Source organism: Equus quagga, chromosome 4 (assembly GCF_021613505.1).
Source record: "Equus quagga isolate Etosha38 chromosome 4, UCLA_HA_Equagga_1.0, whole genome shotgun sequence".
NCBI classification, from domain to species: domain Eukaryota; kingdom Metazoa; phylum Chordata; class Mammalia; order Perissodactyla; family Equidae; genus Equus; species Equus quagga.
The window spans coordinates 5,045,960-5,073,879 of record NC_060270.1 but is presented as its reverse complement, the minus strand read 5'-3'; the positions used below and the strand labels follow the sequence as shown (position 1 = coordinate 5,073,879).

At 36.0% G+C, this 27,920-nt stretch overlaps 1 protein-coding gene across 2 annotated transcripts in view; it reads right to left on the bottom strand.

The window, feature by feature from the left end:
* Positions 1-2,062: 2,062 nt before the first annotated feature.
* TBC1D23 (TBC1 domain family member 23) overlaps positions 2,063-27,920 on the bottom strand; it is a 50,388-nt gene continuing 24,530 nt past the window's right edge. Inside the window, exons 6-19 of one of the 2 annotated variants that reach the window (XM_046658103.1) lie at positions 26,505-26,629; positions 26,371-26,417; positions 25,453-25,556; positions 23,970-24,092; positions 22,727-22,819; positions 20,324-20,494; positions 18,094-18,136; positions 15,931-16,040; positions 13,037-13,176; positions 11,679-11,723; positions 8,419-8,507; positions 6,014-6,149; positions 4,530-4,724; positions 2,063-3,714 (exon numbers count right to left, since the gene is read on the bottom strand). In XM_046658103.1, the coding sequence (XP_046514059.1) occupies positions 3,633-3,714; positions 4,530-4,724; positions 6,014-6,149; positions 8,419-8,507; positions 11,679-11,723; positions 13,037-13,176; positions 15,931-16,040; positions 18,094-18,136; positions 20,324-20,494; positions 22,727-22,819; positions 23,970-24,092; positions 25,453-25,556; positions 26,371-26,417; positions 26,505-26,629 (1,503 nt within the window). In that variant the 3' untranslated portion in view covers positions 2,063-3,632. The remainder of the gene's footprint in view (positions 3,715-4,529; positions 4,725-6,013; positions 6,150-8,418; positions 8,508-11,678; positions 11,724-13,036; positions 13,177-15,930; positions 16,041-18,093; positions 18,137-20,323; positions 20,495-22,726; positions 22,820-23,969; positions 24,093-25,452; positions 25,557-26,370; positions 26,418-26,504; positions 26,630-27,920) is intronic. The other variant, XM_046658104.1, reaches the window with a different exon arrangement.

Here is a 27,920-nt window from a genome sequence, read left to right as displayed (position 1 = left end):
CAAAAATCCCCTAATTTTTAAATGTTTCCACTTATCCAAATGTCAGAAATTGTGTGGGCCATGCAAAATGTCGTATTCAGCCTTAAGCGGCCAGTTTGCAACCTCTCCTATTCTTGTTTTCATTCATTTGTTCAGCAAATAAAGGAAGAGCAAACAGTGAGGGATCAGAGGTGGAACTGCAAGGAACAGATAGCACCCCTAGGGATGGGAGGACAAGGGAAGAAGTTGGCGTTATTAGAATCTAGAAACTGGGACCCAGACCCCTGAGGAGGGATGCTGTGGCTGGTGCTGGGAAGGTGGAAAAAGACCTGGAAACTGGAACCAGCTGCTCCCGGAACCCATCACCACTGCCAGGGTGAAGAGCTGCTGTGAGGTGGTGCTGGCGGGAAGGAGCAGCAAGCAGAAAGCGTCAAGTCCTTTCTCGCTCTCTCTAGTGCCCCCTATGGACAGAGCCTGCCACGGAAACAGCTGGCAAAACAGAAATTCTGCCTTGTGAGGCTGGCAGAGTGCCAGCACAGCATCACGACACAGAATATAGAGGGTGGGTTTGGGGCTGGGAGAGGGGTGGGGAGTGGGGTGGAGCTGGGCAGAGTGAATGTGGGGTCTCGCTCCCTAAATGAGCCTCATTGACCTTGTACCTCCACATGGCCTCACCTGTGGGCCTAGGGCCCTCTGTGAGGTGGTGTTCTCTTTAGTCCTGGGGAAGCGAGGCACAGGCCCCCTTGCTCTGGAATCTTCCACCTCAGGGTGTCCTCCCTGGGCGGAACACGTGGTGGCCACGAATCCTGCAGAGCCTTCCAGGACTCTGCAGTCCACAGGCTGGGAGCTTTTGCTATAGACCAGATAGAGACCTTTGGTTCTTATGAAACATTTCTGACATCAGCAGGGTTTGGCATTTTTATAACTTTATAGCAAGAGGAAGACAGATAAAAAGAAACAGAGAGCTCCGCAGTTACCCAGAAACAAACACGGAATGAATGAGGATACTTGGCAGGTAGGGCGGCTGGTCAGAAACAATTGTTGGACAATACTTCTCCCCTAAACACTGTCTGAGGGTCCCCATCCGAGAATTACTGCCCAGTCGTCCATTCTCTTAGATTTCACAAAACTTCCTAAAAGTCTAAAGGTAACAAATTTTGAGCAGCAGTGCACTGGATGGATGCACTAACCTGTTTATCCATTAACCCCCGAAGGGCATTTGGGGCGTTCCCAGGTTTGGGTAATTATAGGGCTGCTATAAACACTCTTGTCCAGGTTTTTGTGGGAACCTGTTTTCATTTCTTAGGGTAAATCCCAGGAGTGGGATTGCTGGGTTATATGGTAAACACATGTTTAACTGTTGAAGAAACTGCCACACTCGTCTAGAGTGGCGGTCCCATTTTGAATTCCCATGAGCAATGTATACATGTTGCTGCACAACCTCAGAAAACCTGATACGTGCAGCAACATGGAGGAATTGTGAAGGCAGGACGCCACATTGAAAGAAGTCACTCAAAATACACACTGTAGGATTCCAATTATATTACATTCTGGAAAAGGCAAAATTACAGGGACAGAACTGCCAGGGGTGAGGGGAGGGTTTGATTACGAAGGAGCAGAAGAAGGGAATTTGTACGGTGCTGGAGCTGTAGTGTATCCTGACTGAGGTGGTGGTTACACAAATCTACAATGTATTGAAACACGGCAGGTGGAAATCCCAGGGTGAATTCCAGTTCTGTGGTCAGTGGGCCAATGAAGGGAGGACGAGCTACATAAGTGCCTAATACAATCAGCGACATGTATCTTCATTTACTCTTTTTGACTAATAACTGGTGCTATTTCAGATGAGGACACTGAAGTTCAGAGAAGTGAGGTAGTTGAAGGTAGTGATTTACTACCTGTAGAGTTTAATGTCATTAGTTTTAAACTACCTCTTTCCCCATCCCCATTAGATGAAGAGGACTAAGAATCTAATACTTTCAAACCTCAAAGGAGAGCCCTCAATTTTCTAATTTTGTGGTATCTATAGAGATTTACAAGAGGGGTAAGGGGAGAAAGAAAGACATTGTCATTAAGAACAAAATTTTGAGCAAACTATACTGGTTTATTTACAATTGTAATTTATAAACAGTAACACAAACATCTTTACATTAATATTATGAAAGAAGTCCCATGGCTGAAATGGGCAAAAAATGAGACTTCAGGAGACTTCTAAAGGGGGCGCCAAAAAAGGGGGAAAATGCAACACAACAGCTGTGAGGAGAGTTAGAAATATCAAGTATTGCACCAGGTGCAATTTCATGCAAATGTCTTCCACCACTCAGGTAAACCATTTTTATTTAGATACGAGAATAAAGTATCTGGAACTATGTTGCCTTCTATTCACTTGATTTCCATTACGTCATTAAAATAATGGCTGTAAACAGGCTACATCTAGATATTTCTCCTATCAACCTCTGAGAGAGAATCCAGTACATTTTGGGACAGGGCCGACTGTGAGGATCTGCTACTTCCTGAAGAGATTTACAAGAAGTCATTCCATGGCCCAAAACGTGTCCCTGGATTTCTCTCAGCAAACGTGGTCCAATACAAACCCCAATAAATTAAATTGAGAAAGCTGCAAAATAAAGCAGATCACTTTTCAGTTTTGTCGTATTAAGAGAAGAAAAACAGTTTCAAACCACTTTTAGTAGGAGAAGACAAAAATCAGAGAAGAGAAATTCCAGACAGCGATGATAAAAACCGCTGTTGTCTACACAGCTCTCTGATCATCTGGCTTTTATATAAGCGGATATTAGTGTGGCCCAGACCATCATCTCACTGAGGACACATCAACGTGTGGTCAACACCTATTCCGAAATATCCTAAATCAAACATTCCACGTGTAAAAAAGACCAATGACATTTTACAGATACAATTCTGTCCCCAAAATGTTAATGTTAATTTTAACATGCCTACCTACTTATTATAATGCTTTTAACTGCTCCTTAGAAATCATTAGGATGAAGTTTAGTATCTGAAGCACTCAGTGTTCAAATTATTAGCTAATGGTACAAAGATGATTTGGAAACTATTATTTCAACATTTCACTAGCTAGACTGCATTTCTCAGTTGGCTGGAATCTTCATTAAAAAGATTTCACTCTTTTTAAGAACAGAAACAGCAAGCTAATTATTAATCTACGTAATACTTTTTAGTTTCTGATGTTGCTCAGTGGGTAAAACTAAATGTAGCAATTAAAGGGATCTCTTCAACTAATTCTATCTCTAATTTTCAGTGAAGACACTGCAAATATATATGCATATGGTTGTTTTTAAAACTGAAAGTGATGCATGTTCCCTTTAAAACAGCTCTTCAAAACAGAACTGCATTCTGCACCCTTAGTTCATAATGGCACAGGGTCAGTTACTTCAAAGTCATTTAATAACTGACCTTTATAATAAATCGTTTTACAAAACCAAAAATGCAAAAGAAAATTAAAAAAAAATTTTTAACTGTCCAGAGATTGATTATAATAATTTACACTTTCTTAGACCTGCTATTCAAGCACCCCCATGAGCAGATGAAAGGTCTCCGGATAGAATTCAGTCAGGAAAATCTGTCCATGTTTCTCCTGGTTGCCTTCATGTCCTTGGAAATGATTCTCTTTTATATTAACTTTCCAAAGCATCCAAAACTTTCATGATCTGTTGTTTTATGGCTTTGGTAGCGTCTCCTGCATTTGGAATCAAATACCTATGGGGGAAAAATATATGTAAGTATAATGCTTTCCCTTCAGGACTCAGCTTAGACGTCACTTCCAGCAGGAAGCTTTCCCTGACCTACAAGTCAGAAGAGATGCCCTCCCATGTATTCCCCATAACTTATTCCAGTAACATACACTCAAAAGCATATTTTTAAAGAGAAAACCAAGATGTAAAAGCAAGGGGATTTTCATACAGTGCAGAGCAAGGTGAGATGAGTGCAGGTGAGGAGTCGGGAGAGCTAATTTGGTTCCATCACACACTGGGTGTAAAGATCTGGAAGTCACTCAACACCTCCGGGCTTCACGCTTTATAAGATTAAAGATGCCTTAGGTTTGACCTCAGTGTGGTCTGGGGCCTCATGCCAATCCATGAACTGTTTGCCACTGGTCCACAATGAGATAAGGAGGAGCTTGTACTAGATTCTAAGGTAACTAGACCACTCAGCACACTGCTTAGTTCACTGACACTTTCAAAACAAGAACTTCTTCACAAAGGAAAATAAAAACACTGACTTACATTCTGAGACACGTTTCTTATTTCACTGCAAACCAGCACTTAGCGTAGTACTAGTGTAGATCATTCTCAAAGACCCTCCCGCCAAGCATGAGATCAGCTATGGCCCTTACTGAAATCATGTGCTAATCCACCAATGACTAAGGATTTGGAAGAGAAAGACAGCAAAGAATACTAATACAAGTGATTCAAATATCCTCTTCCACCATCTACTCCCCAAAATAGAGAAACAAACCGAGTTTAATAATGAACTAATTCAATAATTCAGATATCACCCTAAGAAAATCTTACCTTTCGATTGCCAAGATTTCTATTCCTGAAGCGCTGCTGTTTCCATACTTGAAGGTGATTAGCTCAGGATGTTTTTTTTTGGATGTAATTTTAACTACAGAATTTAGTGCTTGTCGAGACTGTATATAAGCCAATCCTTTCCGTGAAAGAATCTCCCTTAAACAGTACATGTGGGTCGCAGTGACCAACAAGTGACTTGAGAGGGAAAAAGCATTAAAAACAGAAAGAAACGTCATTCAAAACAGCTGTTACTTCAACAGCCCAAGTTATAAAAAACGTTCAACTCCAGACAGAATTATTTTTGAGTTAAGAAATATAGGCAAAGGATCTATAAACAATAAAGCTACTTCATAAAAGCTTTTAATTTTTTTAGTTGCATGCAAAATTAATGTTTCATTAACAGATAATCCTGTAACTGTTTAAGAGCAAAGTTTATATTTTATATAATGAAAAGTACAACAAAATTAGAAATTATTAAAATAATAGATGTTTAGAATCTATTCTCTGTGGTATATGGAATACACACTTTTCAGACTTTTAACAGTATTGTCTATATTCACAAACTAATCTCATTCAGTATACCATAGCATATACTTAATATCAAAGACCACTAAGCAATAGTTGGGCTGCCTTACATATTTTATAACAATCTGTAACTGGATCCTGAAGGCAAAAAGGGCACAGGATTATTAACAGCCCCCCTGGTGCCCCAGCTCACTTTAATATAGTGATAATACTCATACACTTTTATGTAATACAGTAAGACAAATATTAGACAAGTCCAGAATGTGGGACATTCTGCAGAACAACTGGTCTAGACTCAAAGGATTCAGCCACCACGAAGGAAAGGAGGACGTGGTGGTGAGTAGTACTGGTGCACACTGGGTGAGTCTCACTGGGTGAGACTAAAGAGGTGTAACAGGCAAATGCAGGTGTGAACCACGACTGGATCCTGGATCAGGAAGAGAAGAACACTGACTGTAAAAGATACTTTAGGCATACTGAGAAGTTGCTGTGTAGTCTATACACTGAATGATACTCACTTTTAAGGTTTTTAAAGAAGTGATAATGCTATTGGAGTTGTCTGGAAGAAAGCTCACCTTGGGAGATTTATGCTGAAGCATGGAGGGGTAAAGCATGTCTCATCTGTCAGCTTCTTCTGAATGGGCTGACAAAAGGGAAGTGGATGTGTATGTGTGTATGATGTACATAAATAGATGGGGGAGTGTGAAAAGAAGTTAAAAGCTGTGAATCTGAGAGAGGCTTATAAGGATGTTCAAGGTAGTTTCTTCAACTTTTTTGTTAAATTTTTCAAAATAAAACAATTACGTAAGAAGCATTTTTAAAAATCAAGACATATAATACAAGTTGACATAGCAAAATTATATCTTACTGTACTTGGATAAAAATTCTTCTGCAGTTCAGTTTTATATTAACTTTCCTAAATTCAATTTTACTTCTGAAGAAGGCATTTTAAAAAGTACCTAGGAAACATGTGTCCACTTTCTTTCACTTCTTTACAAGGAAAATGATGCTTGACGTCTGGCTTGTTTATCCAAGTCTGAATATTTACAACTTCTTTTCTATCATCATCTGACATTGAAGAACTGTCAATTTCATCTGTAAAGAATAAAGTGTTAAAAGCTGGTGTTACCAGTTTTTTAAATGATACAGTTCTTAACAGCCTGAAAAATTTTTCAGTAGTATTTTAAAGATTTTATTTTTTCCTTTTTCTCCCCAAAGCCCCCGGTACATAGTTGTATATTCTTTGTTGTGGGTCCTTCTAGTTGTGGCATGTGGGACGCTGCCTCAGTGTGGTTTGATGAGCAGTGTCATGTCCGCGCCCAGGATTCGAACCAACGAAACACTGGGCCGCTTGCAGCGGAGCGCGAGAACTTAACCGCTCGGCCATGGGGCCAGCCCCTTTCAGTAGTATTTTAAACGTACAGATTGGAAAAAAAACCCAATTCTAACCCTGCTACTGTATTTCCTGATATCACTAATACTAACACAGAAGTATGACTATGAAATATCACTCTATGTGGTAAGAAAGTCAGGTGAAAATATTAAGAATACACTTTTCAAAGATTAACCTATCTGAGGAATTTCACCTTTTTTGATTTATACAACATAACTCTAATATCACTATTCTGTAGAGAGAAGGCTGAACTGTCCAATAATAAGCACCTATCTGGAGGGCAAAGATGGCAGAGTTCTTTGTCTCTTGCTGCTTTCTGACTTTAAGGAAAATAAAGAAAAACCATCCTGGGATAAATCTATTTAGTGGTTTTTTTCCCGTAAGAGAAATATAAGACATTCTAACTATTTTGTTTTTCTAATTTAAGAAAGGGGAATTACAGTTCCTAGGGTTCATAATTATAAATGTTTTCCCTTTGCTTTGTAAGAAATACTCTGAAATACAGAGACATAATAAAACGAGGAAATCTCATACATCTATACACTTCCAGCTTAGACAATCAAGTGACGCCCACATGTCTCTCCCCAGGCACAGTCCCCCTCCATCCCCTCTAAGAACCGGTGACTCTGGGAATTTGCCGATACACGTCTGTACTTTTGCCATATATAAATATCCCTAAATAAGATACAATAGTGTTTGCATTTTAAGTAAAATTTATATAAATACTAGACTGTTCAACTGTATTCTTCTGCAACTGCTACCTCCTTCCTAATATTGTGAAATTTATCCATGTTGACACACACAGCTCTAATCTTCCCTTTCCATTACTGTGCAATTTTCCACAATGTAAATATGTGTATATATATGATATACATAAATATACCATAATTTATTCACCCATTTGCATTTCCCCATTGCTAAAGGAAGGAGTTAAAATATTCAGGGAGAGATAGAGACTGATAGATAACAGGAAAATGGCAACAGAGTGGGGGGAAAAAGGAGAAAAAGAAACAATTAGAAATAGCACACAGAAAACTACATTTACCTCAATACAAGTTTTCAAGAAGGTGATTTTGTAATATCTATTAAAGGATAAAATGTGATTCCCTATAATGTAGCGATCTACTGCTAAGAATTTGCCCCCTGAACATACTTGCAAAAATTCATCTAGATAAATGTGTAAAAATATCCACTGCAATTTCAAACAGAGAAAAACTGGAAAATTACCAGTGTCAGTTGGGAGAAGACTGATTAAATAAATTATGGTATGTTTACATGAGAGAAGGAGAACTGAGGAGGGATATGGGCTGAGATAGAAAATTTGCAACATGTATTAAGTGGAAAAAGCAAGGTGAGATTTGGGAGTACTTCGTTCTTATTTTGTACATTTAGATACTGTTTTATTTTCTTCTAATTCAATACATATACTAATACTAACTATGATTACTTAACCAGGGTAATCTGGGCAGTGGGATTATGAACCAAGGTATTAAATTATTTTTAAAAATGTAGACATCCACGGAGGATGACAATTTCCCTGACACGACAGCCCCATTTTGTGGCCCTTTAAGATATTGCCTCCCGGTTCAAAAGGCTCTTTTCAGCTGTCTCAATTTTGCAATTCCCTTCAGTCCCACACTCTCACTCTCCTCGGTGGGTGGATTAAGGGGATTTAAATCCAATCCCATGGATTTAAATACTATTTCTACACTGATAATTCCCAGATTATCACCAGTTTAGAGTTCCCTCCTCAGCTAAAGACGCCTACAACAACTGCCGACTCAGTATTTCTGCTTGGGTTTCATCGAACAGGCAGAACTTCAGCTGTCTGAAACCAAACTATTAATAGAAAAACCACCAATCTCCAATCTCCTCTACACTCCCACTGTCTGTTTAGAGCAGTTGTGCAGCTCGTCTCAGACGGGCCCGGCGCCTGGGGAAAGCAGTCTATAGGCAGGGGTATTACTCCACCTGTGTCGTATTCTTCTTCATCCCCAATGCTGAAAACGGGCTTCACACCACGGTAAGGCTTGCCCACTCTGTCGCTGCTGCTCACATGCCTACAGGCAAAGAATTTGAGAGGGGGAAACCATCACTTTAGAAGTTAACTGCCCATGTACCATCCAGTTTTATGACAGCTATGTTAAGGAAATTGAAACAAAATAAGGAAATTATGTTAGCAAAAGAGGCATAAGGTCTTGGTAGGCTGAATGCTTTCAAATATATGAAAATTACATTTTAAACCATTTTATTATTCATATTAAAACCAATGCTTCCATAGGTTTGGCCTTAGGACAGTTACTTAACCTCACTGTGCTTGTCTGCTCCTCTGTAGAAGGGTGATAACAATATCTACCCTTCATGGTTACTGTGAGAATTAAGTCAGCTGATATTTTCTGAAGCTCTTAAAAACAATGCCTGACATATATTAAGTGCTACATACATGATTGTTAGACGAAAAGGATTATGGAACCAAACATCAAATTCCAGGAGTACTTAAGGCTTCTCATACGGGAGCAAGTGTCATAAGGTTTTTCCTCCCATTTTTTATTAGTTATTGTTGTTTAAAGAGAAACTAAGATGCTATTTCTTTTTTTTTCTTTTTTTTAAAGATTTTATTTTTTTCCTTTTTCTCCCCAAAGCCCCCAGGTACATAGTTGTATATTCTTCGTTGTGGGTCCTTCTAGTTGTGGCACGTGGGACGCTGCCTCAGCGTGGTTTGATGAGCAGTGCTATGTCCGTGCCCAGGATTCGAACCAACGAAACACTGGGCCGCCTGCAGCGGAGCACGCGAACTTAACCACTCGGCCACGGGGCCAGCCCCAAAGATGCTATTTCTTTTACATAAATGTCAATAAACCATGAAAATGAATCTGCCTTTCTTTTTCAAGTGGCAGAAGCATAAACAACATGTAAACTCAAACTTGATCAGTCCTGCAGGAAGTATGACCTCTCTCTTGTTGATATAAAAATTTATACCTCGTTACTTTTCAGGTAATCTCAAAAAAAAAACCAAGATGTAAAATTAAACTACTTCAATAAAATATGTTTCTGGGGGAAAGGCAGTGTATTATTTGTAGGATAAGTTTCAGTTAAGATTATCTACAATGAAAGAAAGCTGTGGCTTTTTTTTTTTCCTTGTCATGTATCAAGAGATAGTCCAATGTGGGAAAAAATCAAGTTACATATCTTTACTTAGTGTTATAATTCAATTTTTCTAGACGATAGAGGTCATATCTGTATTTTAAATAATTTCCCAATATAAATCATCCATAAAAATCTCATCATGACCTAATTTTGTTGAAATAGGATTAAATCTTTACTTCTCCCAAAACAACATTCCTCAATAGAAAACCAACAAGAGTTGAGACTATAACAGACACTCTTGGGGAATTATAAGTTAAATTAATTGATACATAGCTTACAGTTTGATTAAGATAAAATCATTTGATCTTACGTTAAAACATATCTAATGTAAAATTATCCTGTAAATTATCAAACTATGCTCATTTGAGACAGAAAAATGAAAGAAAATTCAAACACCTAGGAAACTCAGACACCTAGGAAACTCAGATTCTGCATTCTTACAAAAGGCAAAGACAAAGATGATATAGCTTTTATCTAAAAATACTTTAGTGCCATCTATATTATAAAATTGTATGAGATTAAGTAACTGTTGTCTCCTGATATTAAAGCAAAATTAAACTGCCAGACATAGAAAGTTACAAAGATAACATTTACAATAAATGCTTGAACCAGAACCCAAGTGTGAATAAAGTGACAATCCAAAAAGCCAAAGTTATTCACTATTGATCTAGATTTATAAAACAATGCAGTTTTTAAAAACAAGATTGCTAAAGATTACTGAGATAGTTCTTAAGAGACTGGCTAAAAATTAATGAAATTCAAAGGCTGGACTCTTTTTAAAGAGCAGTATATCTATCCTTTTTTGACTAAAGTAATAACAGAAACAACTACAAAATAGTTGGATCTGGTTTTAACTTAATTTACTGAGCTCAGAAAGAAATTCAATTCATTCTAACTTTTCACTAGATTCTATTTTCAAAATACATAAAACTGCCTGTGGACCAGAGAAGATAAATTTTTTAAAAATTAAGAATTTGCAAGAAAACTTGGGAATTAAGTAAAAATTAGACTAATTCAATGGTCCTATAAGAAAAGAAAGTAGAAAGATGATTGACAAATAGATTATAATTTTTAAAGAAGCAATTTCCTTTAAAATTTTAGATAAAATTATACTAGAAGCCCTATAATTGGCGTTGTGCAGGAACAGTCACAGTAAATAAAAATTCTTATCAATAAGTTGAGAGTAAATTATTCTTTTTAAAAATGCTTCTTCTAGCCACTAAAAATATTGAAATGACCTGAGAAAAAGTCAACTCCATTATTCCAAAGCTTAATTTACATTCAAAGTATGACTAGAATTTCTTTTAAAATGTTCATAGGTATAGCTATAATTGATATTCTTACTTAAATTGCAGAAAAATTCTGTAAGTGTAAAAACTGTAAAGCCATAAAGAAGTATTAAATTAGTAAAGTTCTTTGCTCATCCCAGTTGAGGATCCAGTGGACTGTTAAACTTTAACCTTATTGGAACCAATGACTAGTAGCCCATCTTACCAGGGGCAGAGAAGAGAAGATGGATTATACATTAACATGTCCAGCATGACCTAATTTCTTTCAAGGAAAACCTGGCACCCACCAATTTATATATGTTAACCCACCAACATAAACACATACATCTTAGTAAGAAAAATCTAAAAATATTATACAGTTACATAATGTACATGAATTAACAAAACCTTTGAACCATGAACTGTGCCTCTGTCAGGTGCTATAATTACTCTGGGACAGAGACAGAGTAAACGATCCCCAAAGTTCACACCTGGCCCACTCTGAGCCTCTATATTCTCTGTCTCACTTCCCCCATCTCAGAGTAAAAACTGAAGGTTTTATGGAGTTCTTGGGTTTGAATGTACTTGATATTCATCTGAGGAATGGGAGATATAAAGAAGCATGCAAGGAAAAACAATTAAAATGATCACGCAAAAAACAAAAAGAAAAACAGATCAATCAGCATCACACACTCCTAAAAGCAGAATGAGAAAAGTTTAGCATCTGAGACAGCTGCACGAAATCTGAGCCAAGACAGCAGGAGGCATGCTAAAGACAGGGACGGTCCGACAAAGCTGCTCCACTCATTGGCTTACCGCTCTGTACATGTTCTGTCTGGCCAAGGAAGATTGAAAGACATTCTACAGCAAATCGAGGCAGAGGACAGAACAAAATGATTATTAACCACACAACAGCTTTAAAACAAAAAATACAGTATAATCAGTTTTTCTAACCCAGAGTTTACATTGTAAAGAAAACGTTTTGATCATCTAGGTACAAAGAAAAAGGAAGAAAAGGCCAGTTTGAAGTGATTCTTTAACAAAGAGAATAGTCTCTTCAACTCAGAGTTATCACTAGTTCATTTCAAAATAAAGTTTTAAATGTTCATGCTACAAAATGCAGCAACAATGGTTCCCTAATTCAGAATGCACTAACTAAAAGTAAAAAGGTTAGGCTCCTGAGAGCCAATGTAATTTTAATGAGCAAAAAATCTTTCAGGCTTGATAAAACCCTTTAATATTATTTATCAGCAGACCATTTTAGACAAGGTACAACGTTTTGGATTAGTGAACATAACCTATTCTCTTCTTTGCTAATTACTAAATGGGAAAAAATGCATGGTATGCATATGAGCTTTACTTAAAGTGACAAAGTAAATTCCTGTCATTCAGTTCTTAAAAGTCAAATATTTCAACTTTTCTAGGACAATGCAAGTAAGACATGAGAGTGAAATTAAATACTACAACACATTTCCAAGATCAGGCTTGCTCAGAAACAAATTCTGTGCTGGAATTATTAGGTTAGCCTTGAACTCTAGGAAGAAGGGTCAATTAGACTAATATGTGGAGAAAAAAGCACACTGCGCACTCGCAGTTCCAGTAAGACGCAACATAACAGACATTCCTAACCTCGCTTATCATTTGTTAGCTGTGTCCTTCACTTGTAATTCACGGGGAAAGAGGGGTCATTTATATTCTGTGAACAAATTCTATGAAGAGCTAAACTCTTAAACTTAAGAAAATGGGCTTCTGCTTTATTTAGCATGACCAAATCTTGTAGGTTTTAAATTCCTGGAGCAGAGGAAGAGGTTCCTGCTATGAAGTTACTACATGTAGGAAACAATTCCCATCCATCTGACATGTGGGAAGCAGCTACTACATGAAGTGTAATACACATAATGGCATTTGAACATTGTTTTAAACAAATGGCATGACGGAGCAGAATCATTATTTACATCTTATTCTGAGCAGTGGAAGAAGAGAGAGGAATCTTTGTAGTCAACTTTTATAGCAATAAAGGACAGCTATGCAATTATAATGAAAACTGGAATCATATAATAAAAAAATGTACTTTACGATGCTTTTCTAGAACACATTCAACTAACATTTACTGTAAGACATTTTTCTTTAGTTTTAATTACTCATCATAAACTCATACCATATAAGCAACTCACCGGTCCACAGGAGTTGATGTATTCTCAATAAAACTGATAACTTTTTCCCTGACATTAACAGATTTTGTCTTCAAAGCAACAGTCATTTTATTTACTAGTGATTTCATTCCTCTATCATTTGAGCCATTAGAAGAGTCACCCTGAAAAAAAAGAACTTACTGATGAATTAACTGCTCTTTAAATGATTAGCACACACACTACTGCTAAAGGTTATCAAGATGTTGTAGACTGAATTGTGTGTCCCCCGCGCCCCCAGATTCATGTGTTAAAGTCCTAATTCCCAGTACACCTCAGAAAGTGACTGTTTGTGGAGACAGGGCCTTTAAAGGGTAAATTAAGGTTAAATGAGGTCCTAAAGGTGAGTTCTAATCCAGTATGACTGGTGTCCTCATAGAAAGGGGGGAGACATCAGGGATGCACATGCACAGAAAAAAGGCCAAGTGCAAACAGAGCAAGAAGGCGCCATGTGCTAGCCAAAGAAAGAGGCCTCAGGAGAAACGAAACCGGCTGGCCCTTTGATCGGACCTCCAGCCTCCAGAAGGAGGAGAAAATTAATTTGTGTTGTTGAAGCCACCTAGTCGGTTGTACTTTGTTATGGCGGCCCTAGCACACGGCACTAGGTGAAATCATTTAGGAACGGAAGGCAGAAATGAAAAATCAGGATACACTTGCACATATAAATGTGTGAAGTCTGACATTACCTTCTTTATTCAGTAACAAATAAAGTTATTGACCTTTTCTTAACTCAGATTACTCTATAAAAATAAGCAAAAGTGTAATCAGAATATTATCCATGTAGCTAAATTTTTAAACATTATTCCTTTCAAATGTTTGCTTTTTAAAGCTTTTTCACTTAGACTTCTAATTTCTCAAGAAAAGTTATCCTTATGTACCTAATGTAATAGAAGGATAAGTATAATTCTTAAACTGTCCATGGGACTGGTCCCATATACCCCAGAGGGCAAGTTAGTGATAGGTATCAAAAATTTAAAAGTGTGCCTATCTTTTGCCCATTAATTCCTTTTCAGAATTTATGCGAAGGAAATAATCAATATGTGCCCATTTGCTAGCATTTTAAAATACATTTAGTATAAAAGCAGAAAATAAAACTCTATGTACACTCTGATCATGTACTTTTAAAATAAAATACACATTTATTAAAAAGATTTGAAGAAAATATTTCAAAATATGAATAGCAGTTATCTCTTGTAAGGTTAGAAGTGATTTTTTCTTTATACTTTTCATATTTACATGCTACAATGAACACGTGTTATTTTTAAGAGCAATAAGTCATTAACTAAATAACATAAAAACCATGTTTCTATTTCGATATCCAAATTCAAAACCAAATTTAACTGACTGTGGAAATTCTTTGGTACTTTTGAATATAATGCATCTTTAAGACAGTTTCTTTAATGGCCTCAATCACTGTTTATCAAATCTGAAGATAAAAACTTCAACAGAAAGACTATCCAACATGCTGTGGGTGAGAATATAAATGAGAATAATATTTTTTGGAGGGAAATTTGATAATGCAGAATTCTAAGAATTTTGATAATCTTTTGATCAAGTTATTCCACTTCTAGGACTAAATAATCATGGTGTATCCAAATATATTACTACAAAAATAAATTGTAGTAGGGTTTATAACAGAAAAAAGACTAGATGCAATGTAAATAATCAACAATAGGGGACTAAGTGGATAAATTATAATCTCTCCAAACAATGGAATACTATTTAGTTATTCAAAATGAAAAACAGTGTTTATTAAATAACTGGTGATCTCACACAAAGAGCTCTTAGATACCTAGAGAATCAAGTCGAAAACAATTCTTAGAGAAACCTTATCTGTTGGCAATTTGACAATAATTTGCTTCGATTTACATGGCTGAAGATAAACTTCAATTAATCGTCTAATGAGTTATAACTGTATAACTAGCACTGTTAAACATGTGACGGTATTACACTTTACATTCACTTGCACATTTAATCCCCGCATCATCCTTACCAGGAAGGTTCTGTTATTATCATCCCTATGGTTCAGATGGAGAAACCAGAGCTAAAAAAAGATCTTGCTGGAAATCTTGAAGAAAGTAAATTGTGAAGATAAAACCTGAACACCTGAGTAAGTCAGAATGGTAAGCCCAAGCTAATAACCATGACCCTGTAATGCAGTTTTCCTGATATTTGTTTTGAAGAATGATCATTAGGTAGATGAGGACTATTAGTTGTTAAGAAAGCGATTTAATGACACCTAATTCAACTGACATGAAATTCTGAAAAAGCACAAAAAACTTCTTGCCCAAATATTTCCAAAGTAGAACAGAAAATGATTTACCCACTATAGCAAAGCCCTGCAGTAATATACATCTCAGTAACTAAAAATCAAATATAACAGGATTGGCAATCAGTTCCTGTCTTCCTCTGCCCAGCCCATTCTCAAACATGGGTGGACTGAAGTTCTAATTATGTAAGTTTGTCGTACGGAGAGGTAGAGACATGGCATGTGGGAGGTGTGACCATGAACCTCAGAGTTCCGGCTCCAACGTATTGGGAGATTCCTAGAACCAGCTCTCCTGAGAGTCTCGGCTAGTCCTGGACTCAAAACTATCTCCACTGATATATAAGCTGAAGCAGAAATTTATCACCAGGTGATGCCAAGCCACAGTGGGGAAGGGAGAGATCTGCATGCAGTAGATGGACCTCCAGAACTCTTGCTAGTTTCACTTGTTCAGCCTGCTCCATCATTTCATTACTTTCACAACAACATGACTCCTCATTGTACATGTCTGAAATATTGTGACTCCATTTCTGGTATACTGGGAGTTTAATAGTTAATCATCTTTTCTGGGTATTGACCCAAATCTGGTGACATGTTCTACAGATATACTCACATCAACAGAAGAATTGATACTGCTCCTTGAGCCTGAGGTACTAGCAATCCAATGCCCATATCCATTTTCTGGTCCATCCACATTAATGTCTGCCAGGTGCTGCTGCAGTGCTTAAGATAAAGAAGAAGAGGAGGAAAAAGCCCTGACATCTCAATCCCCTCTGGAAAGATTACCAGAGAAGTATAATAAACACGTCATAGCTGAATGAAAAAGGATCCAAGCAGAATCACAGGTATTTCTTTCTGCACCTCTGTAAAAGAGTAAAGGACTCCCGGCTACGGAAAACCTTCCTCTCCTCCTTCCTCTAAAGCCCTCTGTACACACAGAACTTTTCTTAATTGACCTTAAGGGTGACAATAACTACATACAGGCTTGATGTTTTCCTCTTTGGAAGGTAATCTTTCAAGCATTAATAGGTACTCTCAGCAACACTTTTATGACATAAAGGATTAATAGAAAACCTATGGTGGCTTTTGTCTTACCATAAGGAGACATCAGTTAATCTTCCCCATAACAAAGAAGCAGTTTTAGGTATTAATTGCTGTGGAAAGAGAGGTTATTCTTTTTTTTTTTGAGGAAGATTAGCCCTAAGCTAACTACTTCCAATCCTCCTCTTTTTGCTGAGGAAGACTGGCCCTGAGCTAACATCCATGCCCATGTTCCTCTACTTTATACGTGGGACGCCTGCCACAGCATGGCTTTTGCCAGGCAGTGCCATGTCCGCACCCGGGATCCAAACCAGAAAACCCTGGGCCGCCGAGAAGTGGAACGTGCGAACTTAACTGCTGTGCCACCGGGCTGGCCCTTAGAGGTTATTCTTGAAAAGGAAATAATTCACAGTTTAGAAAAAAGTTTCTAAAACCTCGACTATACTATAAAAGAATGTTTTTTCAGACACTTTTGAGAACAAGCTTAACAATCAAGTTTTGTATTATGTTGTCAAAATTCCTAATAAATAACACTGGGCCTAAGGCCAATACCTGTTTAACACTACTTTTATACAAATAATCCCTTTTGTAGATCACTCTGGGTATAAGCCTCAAAGGTAGTTAGTTATCAGGCCATGAAACATGGGAGATAATCATAATCCTTGCTAATATCAACAAAGATCAAGAGGAAACAGATCCTAATCTATCAAAATTCTAAACTGTAACATAAAACAATTATATTTGGTCAGAACTAGATCCTTATAAAACCCCTGTGATTCAAACTCAAGATTCTATACCTTCAACAATTTGATTTTATTATTAATTTTTCCCAGTTCTTACAATTCAGTATTTTTATATCTCTTTTCCTGTCTTTTAAAGTAAGACAGACTCTTTATTTTTTAATTGAAATACATTTGACAGATAACATTGTGTAAATTTAAAGTACACAACACGTTGATTTGATATATTTACATATTGTAATATGATTTCCATTGTAGCAACAGTTAGCACCTCACTCACATCACATAATTACCATTTCTTTTTTGTGGTGAGAATAGTTAAGTTCTAGTCTCTCTGCAAGTTTGATGATTATAATAATACAATATTTGTTGTCTATATTCACTATACTGTGCATTACATCTCCAGGCCTTATTTATCTACTAGTTTCAAGTTTGTCCCCTTAAATAACATAGTTTGTAAAAAGACAAGCTCTTTTTAAATCTTACTACCCTGACCTAATCCTTCATAAATTCTCAAATAGGTGCCTGCAGAGATTTTGTCAATTATTTTACTATCCTGGATTACAGATTTGAAAACAGCAGCTTACTTGTTTTATTCCATTCGGCCAACATTTCTTTTAGCAGGTAATACCATCACGTAGTTCAAAAATAAAATGAAAACGAAACAAAACAAAAAAGCCAATAATACAAAGGGTACATAGTAGAAGTATTCCTCTTATTTCCCAGTCCTAACTGTTCCTTCTTCTCCAGAGACAAATCGTGTGAGCAGTTTTTCACGCATCTTTACAAAAACAAGCTAATTAAATATTGACTCATTTCAACTGCCAGTTATGTCTGTTTTCCACATCCTGCTGGCCTTGCCTTTTCTGAAAATACTGAATGCCTGAAGAGAGAGTGTACCCATTAACGAATTTGGTCACTCCCAATCAGCCCTGGTGATAATATAATTTCCTCTGAAAAGTGGAGGCAAAGGGATTGATACATTAAAACCTTACCCATAAATCCTCCACTGGCAATGCTCACATATTCTTTGTTTTTCTGTAATGGAAAATAAAATTTAAGTTATTCCAAAACGCAATTTAATTAAAACTTCTGACAGTTCTATAAACACTGACAAACATAACATAAGGTTATATATTAAATTTCCGGACCTTTTCTTTTCTCTGACATTTTGGACTTTGGCACAGAGAGGTACATAAGTTTTCCTTGTGTATTGTAAGGCCTGGTGCTTGGGTGGGAAGAAGGGGACAACTTCATGGCTTCTAACAAGACTGGTTCTATTTGTATTATAGTTCCCACAGTGTAATAAAGAGTCAAACTAAAAATCAGTTAAATTCTATTTTTAGATTTAATTTGAGTGGTTTTTAAAAGCTTTCAAAATAATTTGTGTGCTTTATAAAAAGGAAATATAAAAGCAAATATTACAGCTAATTATGAAGAAGAAATGAAAGAATGTTACCATTGTACAAACTACTAAAAATTAATGGCTCTAAACAGTGATAAACAAAGAAAAGACACAGAAAAAAGAGAGCCAACTGGGCAGTATTTACCTCCTGATGGAAGTACACACCTCCCAGGATTTCCTGTCCCCCCCGGAAGAAATCTGATCAAGGCTCTAGATGTAATTACCCGTTTACAGGAAGCACCAGGGCAGAAGCTGATAAACAGCACCATGTGAGTGCAGTCAGCAAAATCCAGAATGCGGGAAACTAAGACAAACGTAACCAGTTCTTGCCAACAAATATTTTCAAGGAAAAAAATTAGGAAAGGGAACCTATAAATTAAAAGAGACTTTAAAGATATCAACCAAGTGTAATGTCTTGTTTTGGATCCTGGGAAAATCAGGGAAACTCGAACCCTAGTTAGACTTTTTATAATAAATTGTAATAATGACAATGTGGTCATGTATTTATAAAGAGTTTATAGGGTTCAATTTTCCCTACTTTGCATGTTTGAAATTTTCCAGGATCAAAATTGGGGAAAAAATTTCTAAAACTACATCAAGAACTTGAATTGTTAAAAAAAAGTTGACAGTTTGAGTCCCTATTTTTGTTATTCTGTATAAGTTTCTAAAAATCTTTCCTTTAATAAGGTATAAAAAATTCTGTTATAATCCCTCTCCCAACATCTTGCTCCTTGTCTGATTTTCTTTTAAGGACTCTGTCCTTTAGACTAATTTTCTCAAACCAGATTCCCAGCAAAATACAACATGAATAGAAATGGATTGAAATTGAGTGATTTGTGTAACAGCACCACACCTACTGTCTTCCTGATTCCATAGTTCAGGGTCATACAAAATGAGGACCTCAACGTATAAACTACCGAAGAATACCTAGTAACTATTTTATAAAGAGCGAGCCACCACTGAGTGAAGCTTTGTAGAGAAGGTAGAGGAACAAGTTGCCTACAATCACTAACACAAATTAGCTGTGCTGAAGACAACATTCAAACACAAAAGGAAAGGTGGCTAAGTGGCATGAATAAATACACACGCATATTTACTCAATTTCAAAGTGAAGATGTTAAAATGAATCATATAGCTACTGTAAAAAGTACGAGGGCATGAATAGGCACAAAGAGCAAAGAAACAGAATAATCCAGAAATAAACCCTGACACACTGAGGAATTCTGTATATTAAAAGCTGGTATTTCAAATTGATAGCACAACTGGTTAGCTATCTGGAAAAAAAATTCTGATTCCTACCTGATTTCTTAAACAAAAAGAAATTCTAAACGTTTTGAAACTTAAAAAACAAACCATACAAGCATTAGAGAAAAATCCAGGGGAGAAGACCTTTCTTGGCAAGACATAAAACCAATAAGCTGTGAAAGAAAAATATAAATTTGACAATGTATATATCACAGCACAAAACCACGTATGAGAATTTCTTATAGTTGATAGCAAGAACCAAGCAAGATTGAAATCATCTTCATTCCATTTGCAATAACATGGATGGACCTTGAGGGAATTATGTTAAATGAAATAAGCCAGCTAGAGAAGGATAATCTGTGTATGACTCCACTCATATGAGGAATTTAAAAATGTGGACTAAGAGAACAGTTTAGTGGATACCAGGGGAACGGTGGGGTGGGGGGTGGGCACAAAGGGTGAAGTGGTGCACCTACAACACGAATGACAAACATTAATGTACAACTGAAATTTCACAAGATTGTAACCTATCATTAACTCAATTAAAAAAAAAAAAGAACTCATCTACAGCAGACCTGTAAGAAGTGTGCCAGGACCATGTTCATGTACATGTCTTCTTCCTCTCGGCCACTGCCCATGAAACAGAGGTGCTCCCCGCCAGCAACAGAGCCGGACTCAATGGACTGCTTCTGTGCTTCCAGCAAGGATCTCACTGATTGTGCAAACTCAGATGGATTCTGGAGCATCTAGACAATTTTTTTAAAAATTAAAAATGTGGCATGCCTGTGTTTCACATACATTTGTACAACTTGAAATATTTTTCTAGGGGGAAAAAACAATATTTAAATAGCCACCACAAAAACAAGGAAAAATAAAAGGCCCTTATAACAAAACCTCTGGGATAAGAGAAAAGAAATGTGCATAAATGTGCCAATAACACATTAGAACAAAGGTTGAAAATTCACCCAAAGATTAAATTATGCAAAGAAAATATACTACTAGAAAAAAATTTGTTTTTGCTGTTTCTTAAACAAGTTACAATGTCCTTAGGTATTATGACAAGAAAAGTTTAACACTGAGTACAAGTTCATGACTAAACTGAATGACTACAAATCACAAATAAAAATAATACATTGAAACCAGCTATATTTTTTAGTTTCCACTTACATGGCAAACCACGTATTTCTTACAGGACAGTGAGAAAAATTAGAAGCCACTTATTTATGAGCACTACTCTAGGTACTAGAGATACAAGGATGAAAAAATTAATTTATTACCTCAAGTAAACAAATATGCCAATAATTAGAAAAACTTGTTACAAATGTTATAATGGGGCTACATAAAAAGCACAGTGAAAATCCAATAGAAAAATGCATGAACCAAAGAAAAGTAGTTTGTAAAAAAAAAAAAAGCACACTCGCAGAAAGATGCTCAACGTCACTAGTAATTATTGCTGTTTTTCACCTATCATTCTTGTAAAATAAAAAATAATTGATAACAAAGGATGAAGTGGCATACCCACAACATTACTAACAATAATGTACAACTGAAATCTCACAAGGTTGTAATCTATCATAATCTTAATAAAAAAATACTAAAAAAAAAATAATAATTGGTAATATCCAATAATGCTGATGGTAAGAAACAATCATTCTCATTTACAGTTGTAAAGTGTAAACTGGTTCAGCCTTTTTAAAGGGCAATATGGCAGTCTCTGGTAACATTTTATATGCCCACACCCCTCAAAATCCAAGAATTCTATTTTACAGAAATATCTATAGGAGTTCACAAAATACATATAAGAATGTTAACTGCAACATTATTTATTACAAGAAAACTGAAAACAACCCAAATATACATCAATTTGGCAATAAATTATGGCACATCTGTAGATGGACCACTCTACAGCCACTAAAAAGAATGTAATTAAAAGGAAAGGTCTCCAAGAAACTGTTAAGTGAAAAACCAAGTGAACTATTAAGTGAAAAGTCAAGTGAAAAAAAAATGAACAGGAAATATGTAGATACATATTAAAGGTCTGGAAAATTAAACAAGCTGATAATAATAGTTAACTCTGCAGCTATTGTTTAAGTTTTTTTTAAATCAAGTATTCATGAATCACTTGAATAAATTTTTAAAATAAGTATAAAAGAAGGCCCATCTAAGTCCTCCTAGATGAATGAAGGAAGAGAAAGTTCATTTTCAGGACGGAAACGAACTAGGATGGCCTTCCTCACCTCCAGCGCCCAAACTCTCTGCGTTGTTCTACCTCCACTTTCCCTGAGCCTCCTCTCAACACCACCTAAGCCCTTCTACGTGCCTTTCAGCCACAGCGTCAACTTTTTCAGACAAGCTGGGAAGAAGGGTGGATTGCATAGTCAGCACAAAGACTACTCCTCTGTCTTCCCATCTCTGAGACTCTTACAACCCCAGAATGGCTTAAATACTGTCAGTCCCAGTTCTACCAACTGTTCTAAGCATCCCCGACAAGACTTAATTATTCACTTCATCTACTCCTTTAATTAAAGGGACCCTAGGATATCAATTTTAACAACTGAACCCCTATATGCCAGACACTACTCTTATTAAATATTAATTTATTAGTATATGCATTAAGTACTCATCATGAAGAAAAATTATAATAAGAGCTAATATTCATACAGTAATTACTAGGTGCAAAGCACTATGTTAAGTGCTAAATCAGGCAGCTAATAATAAGAGATTTAGAATTTACTGACATAACAATGGTAAGCAATAGCAAGCCATAGTTAACAGTGTTTTCATCCATCCTTTATGATGCCAAAGAGCATCCTAGGTAAAAAGGAAACCTGAGAGCAACACTTTTCTTACAAGGGCCAAGACTCCCTCCTTAAAGCAGAAATAAAAACATCTCCAATCTGGTGCATGTATATTATTTACAGGCTAAAGAAAAACTTCTCTTACTTTAAAAAAAAATTTTAATCAGCATTTATACTAACCAGATCTGAATCTAAATGGAAAGCAGTCGATAAATGCCCAGCATTATACTGTTCTGCAGGACGGCAATCTACCACAAAGAACCGGACTCCTTCCTAAGAGGGAAAGAAAAAGAACATTTAACATACTGGAATTTGCCACGAGGGTCACATTGTACACAATATAATATTAACAATTAACCAAAAGAGGGGGAACAGGTTTATAAAAAAATGGATCTCACGTACAATTAAGAGGAGCCAATCAGTACAGACAGAAGCATATAACTTTAATCTTTTTAATCAAAATCATAAATTTTAAGCAGTTAAAAATTTTGTATATACTGTTCTTGACTAGAAAGTCTTAAAATATGTAGCAGGACAATGTCAGTTTGAGCTGTAAAACTAATTACATTAGAATACAAAAACTTAATGTGTATGATCTTAAACACTTTTTAAAAACTATATAGTTATAAACACAGATCTAGTTACAATTCTTATTTCTGCAAATAAGTCTAGAAACCTGTCAACAATTCAGTTCACATAAAAACTAAACATCTTTTGGGAGTGAGAGGAGGTTCTGCAATGCCAGTTTGAAGTGAAGAAGTTCACATAGGTCTCTTTAAACTGGATTATATGTTTTCATTCATTTTTAGTAATAGTTCTAATCATAAAAACATATGAAATGCTTGTTTTTTAAAAGATCTACTGTAAAAGGCCTGTCTTTCCATGTCCATTCCTCTTCCCTCCATCTTGGAAATACACCCCACTTTGCAAATAAACACACCTATGGTTAACTGTTGCACTTCAGTAATAAAGAACATATACTGAAAAAACTGGCTCATTAGATTTTCACAAAGATAGTAATAGAACATTACAGTATATCCTCAATTCTCCTTTGTTAATGCTTTATGGCATTAAACCATGTAATTCAATTAGCTGTATAACTACGCAGAATTTAACTGTTAAATGCTCTATTCACCTTTTTAAGTACTTTATACAACATTCAGTTGTTTTGCTAATATAAAAAAAGATTTGGCAATTTTAAAATTGGTGTCAAAAATAATCATTGATAACTAAAATAATACACAAGCTGGCAGTTTAAAAATGAGCATCTGGAGAGAAAATTTAACAAATTAATCATTCAAAAAAAAGTAAAATAGCCACATTATTGTAGTAAATTAGTTTTGTGAGAATCAATGAACAAGGAGGAAATGTCAGTTCCTTGCATTTAAAGGCCAGTCCTCTGATAAACTGTGGGTTTTCTTACCCCTTGAAGCTGATTTGCTTGAAGAATCTCTGACACTGAGACAGCCAGACAAAGAGCCTGGCTCAGATCTGCATCGTCATCCTTAATTCCCAACAAAGTACTACCAAATAGATGATGATTATCCTGTTTGAGGAGACATTTTTAAAACATTATGAAGAAAAAACAAAATCAAACTTTCTTCCTAAAATATTCTTAATAAACCATGATAAAAGGTAAGATAATTATATAACATCCTTGAGTCATGTGATTTTTACAACTTATATCATCTCAAATCTTACAGGCTAAAAGCTACAACAAAGCTACATAGAAAGACCCTGTTGGAGTTCATACAAAATGAAAGAGTAAGAAAAAACAATACATTCTACTCAGCGATTTTCTACACTATCATCTATAGTTAAAGGTGAAAGTTTAAAAATGGTTACTCAGAACTTTTCATACTTTAATATAAATATGAAAACAAAAATATGGCATAAATTATGTAACACACTGATGTACAGCCTGTTCTAATTATCAACTGCTAGTGCAGATTATTTACTGTGTCTGAAGAATGAAAGCTATTCCTCTTACAAGACTGAAAAGAAAAGAATCAGACTCTTTCTCACCCAGTATCCTAAACCACTATCCCACCATCTGACTTACTCAACATTGTTGGAAACTGGGGTGGTTTACATAAGGGAATTATTAAAAGAGCTGAAATTAGTCCCTAGAAATAAATCTTTCTTAATTAATTAGTTTCAAGGGAAACATTCCTAAAAGATTTCCCTTATCTGCCTTCTGAAACACCCCATACTGAACATAATTTAACCTCAACTTGATGTTTCAAGGATGTGATGACTACCAACTAGCAATTATTATGGTAGAACGCCTTTAAAAAACCCCAAAAGACCATAATGTTCTCATGAGCTCCTGAGGTCACAGACAGACCTGTTGACTTTATTTGTAATTGGACTCTGTGCCTCCTCCACTGTTAGCTTCTGCTTTTTACTTCCTAGGAGTTCACATCACTCACTTCCAATCTGGTGTGCTCTCTCTTGACAGCACTTGTCTGGTCTGAGAAAGGTTCTAAATCTCTTTGGGGCTAAGTGACCTTTCTTGTTTACAAGCCAGCTCTGCATCATTAAAGTTGTACAAAGCTGAAATCCAGATAAAGGAGGCGTAACTAGACATCCTCCATCAGATTTCTGTAATACAATTTTTCAAGTCAAGAAAACGCTTATTTAAGAAGTATCTCAATTGTTCTCATGATCAGAAATAATAATCAGAGTAGAGGTGACATGGTTCCTAGTATATTTGTATACTATCTTTTTTAATCTGTCTGTTTCTCCACTAAGGAGAGTATTTACAGTGAAAATCACACAAAACTGCAACACAAAAAAGCAGAAAAGAATGACAACTTAAGAATATTTTAACTGATATACAACATAAACAATAAAACAATGTACAAAATGTGAAATACTGAAATTGGTCATTTCTTGTTTTATACCTTCCTAAATGAAGCTGGTGTTTTACTGCAATAATACTGTGCCAGAGAGAAAAGGTCTTCTATATCTTCTAGATTCAAACTGGATGGAGTATTTTCCAAGAACTCTGAAACAGGATTATAGATATGACAACATTTAAAAAGTTGTTTGCAAAGAATAAGAAACATTATGTATCAAAGCTAGAATATCTTCAACATAATAAAAACCAAATAAACGGAATCTCAACATGATGCCTTTAAAACTGCTTGGGGAGAAGTGGATTTCCCAAAGGAGCTGAAACTGTTACTGCAGTTCTGCTGTTACTGAATGAGGGTGCCAGGCAATCAAATCAAATTCATCAGCCTTGATGCGAATACTGTGATTTACTGAACAAAATACATTTTAAGCGCCAGGGGCCCTGGAAATAAAAAATGACTAAGAAATAATTCCTGACTTAAGGAACTTTGTCTTGTGTGAGAAATGTAAAAATGAATCATTATAACGTAGTGATACAAACACTACAATACAGATAGTACCAAGGGCCAGGCAGCACAGAGAGGAAGTGACTAGATCTGTGCAGGGCTGGAGGGTGGGGAACCCAAAAGGAGAATCACTGTTTCAAAACAGACATTCAGGAAAGCTCAGTATCAAAGGCAGATTGAGGAGGAAGGATGGGAAGGGGAGAGAAAGAGAGCAGGACATTTTATCTAACAATGAAACCAAAGAAATAGTATATGGAAAGAATGAAAAAACATGAAGGAATGAATGAGGATGGCAAAATCAGGGAAAACAGTCTTTCAGGTTTATACTTGGAGAGTGTTGAGAGGTGAATGGAACCTGAGGGCTCTTTTAGACTAATCTCTTAAACTTATAGATGAGGAAACTGAGTTTTAGAAAATCACATGACTTGACATGTGTCCTCCACATTAAATGATACTTACGGATAACATCTTCTTTGCTGTCAGACTCCTGTGCTAAAATAACTTCTCTGTAAAAGAGAATTATATGGTTTTGAGTTAAAGATTAACAGAGCACCCTGAGAACAGACAGGAGAAAAATCCAACTTGATACCTACTTTGTGTTAACAAGGATTATTAACATTAAGAAATAAATAAAAAATGGATCTGCTTGTTGTAGATATCCATCCCATATGGCCTGAGTGACTTCAATGGAACAGTAACATGCAAAAAGGCTTCCAAGCTGTAATCAGGAAATGAAATGAGAGACATAAACCACTGGAAATAACTTGTTCTTTTAAAAGCATTAAAGCAAATGCATGTGACATTACATCAAATTATCTGCACCTGATATTTAACGTGTACCTTAATTTTACTGTATATAAAACAAAGGCAGAACATGTGGATTCAAGGCGCAATGAAGCCACTTTGCTAGCTGTGTGACTTCTGTCACATAACCTCTAAAGCTTTCATTTCTACTTCTATTAAAAGAGAAAAAAGGAATACTACTACCCATCTTCTACCATTGTTCTCAAGAGACAGAGAATCAACGTAGAATATCTAAGTAACCAGCACATACCTGCCATAGCATAATTACCCACAAGCTCTATAAGGGTAACTAGCATAATTATTACAGTATTTATCTTAGAAGGTAATTTTGAGTATCAAACATGGTAATTTAAGTTAAGAGCACCCAACAAAATTTTAATGATGATATAAAGGTGAACGGTTTTCTATTTCAAATAAAAGAGTTATTAATGTGTATGTTTCTCTAGATCCCAATCATGTTTTAAATTGCATGAATTCACTGATATTTTTAGGTCATTAAATTTTAATTAGATACAGAAATAATTATATCTAGAGGTTTAAATTTAAAACACTTTTAATGGCTAAACGGAGCTAATGGGAACACATACAGTTAGTGTATATTTTGTGCCAGGCACTAAACTACTGTCACATATCTTTAATTAAACATCTTGTATTTTAAATATTCTCACAACAGGCCTTCAAAGTAGACATTTTTTCCCCATGTTATAGGTGAGGAAATAGAGTTGTATGAAATCACCGTCTCAAGCTCACAGAGCTAGCAAGCAGTGGTGGTTAGACCAGAAAAAAGGCCTGAGACTCCAGAGCCCATGTTAACTGCGATTACACTCAACCACAAAGCTTTTAAAAGTACCGAATGCTCCTAATGTTTCTTCTTGTTGTTTAAAAAATTATTACAAATACAGAAGATGCAAATACAAACAGAATAGCAATTTATGGTCATCATTAAACTCAGCCAAACTAAAGCTACCATTGCATTGCTCACAGTTATGGGTTCTCAAGGTTTAGGAATTAGTTTTAATTGTTTCGTCTCATGATTACAAAAGGACTCCATTACATAGACATGATACTAGCAGCAACAATGAACTATTTGGGGCATCAACTGAAGAGAAATTCATTGTTTAAGTACTCAGTTAAAATCTGCTACCAGCACTGAGTACTAATTCAGAGTTCTGACAACAGCTATGGCATTTCCTAGGCATGATGTG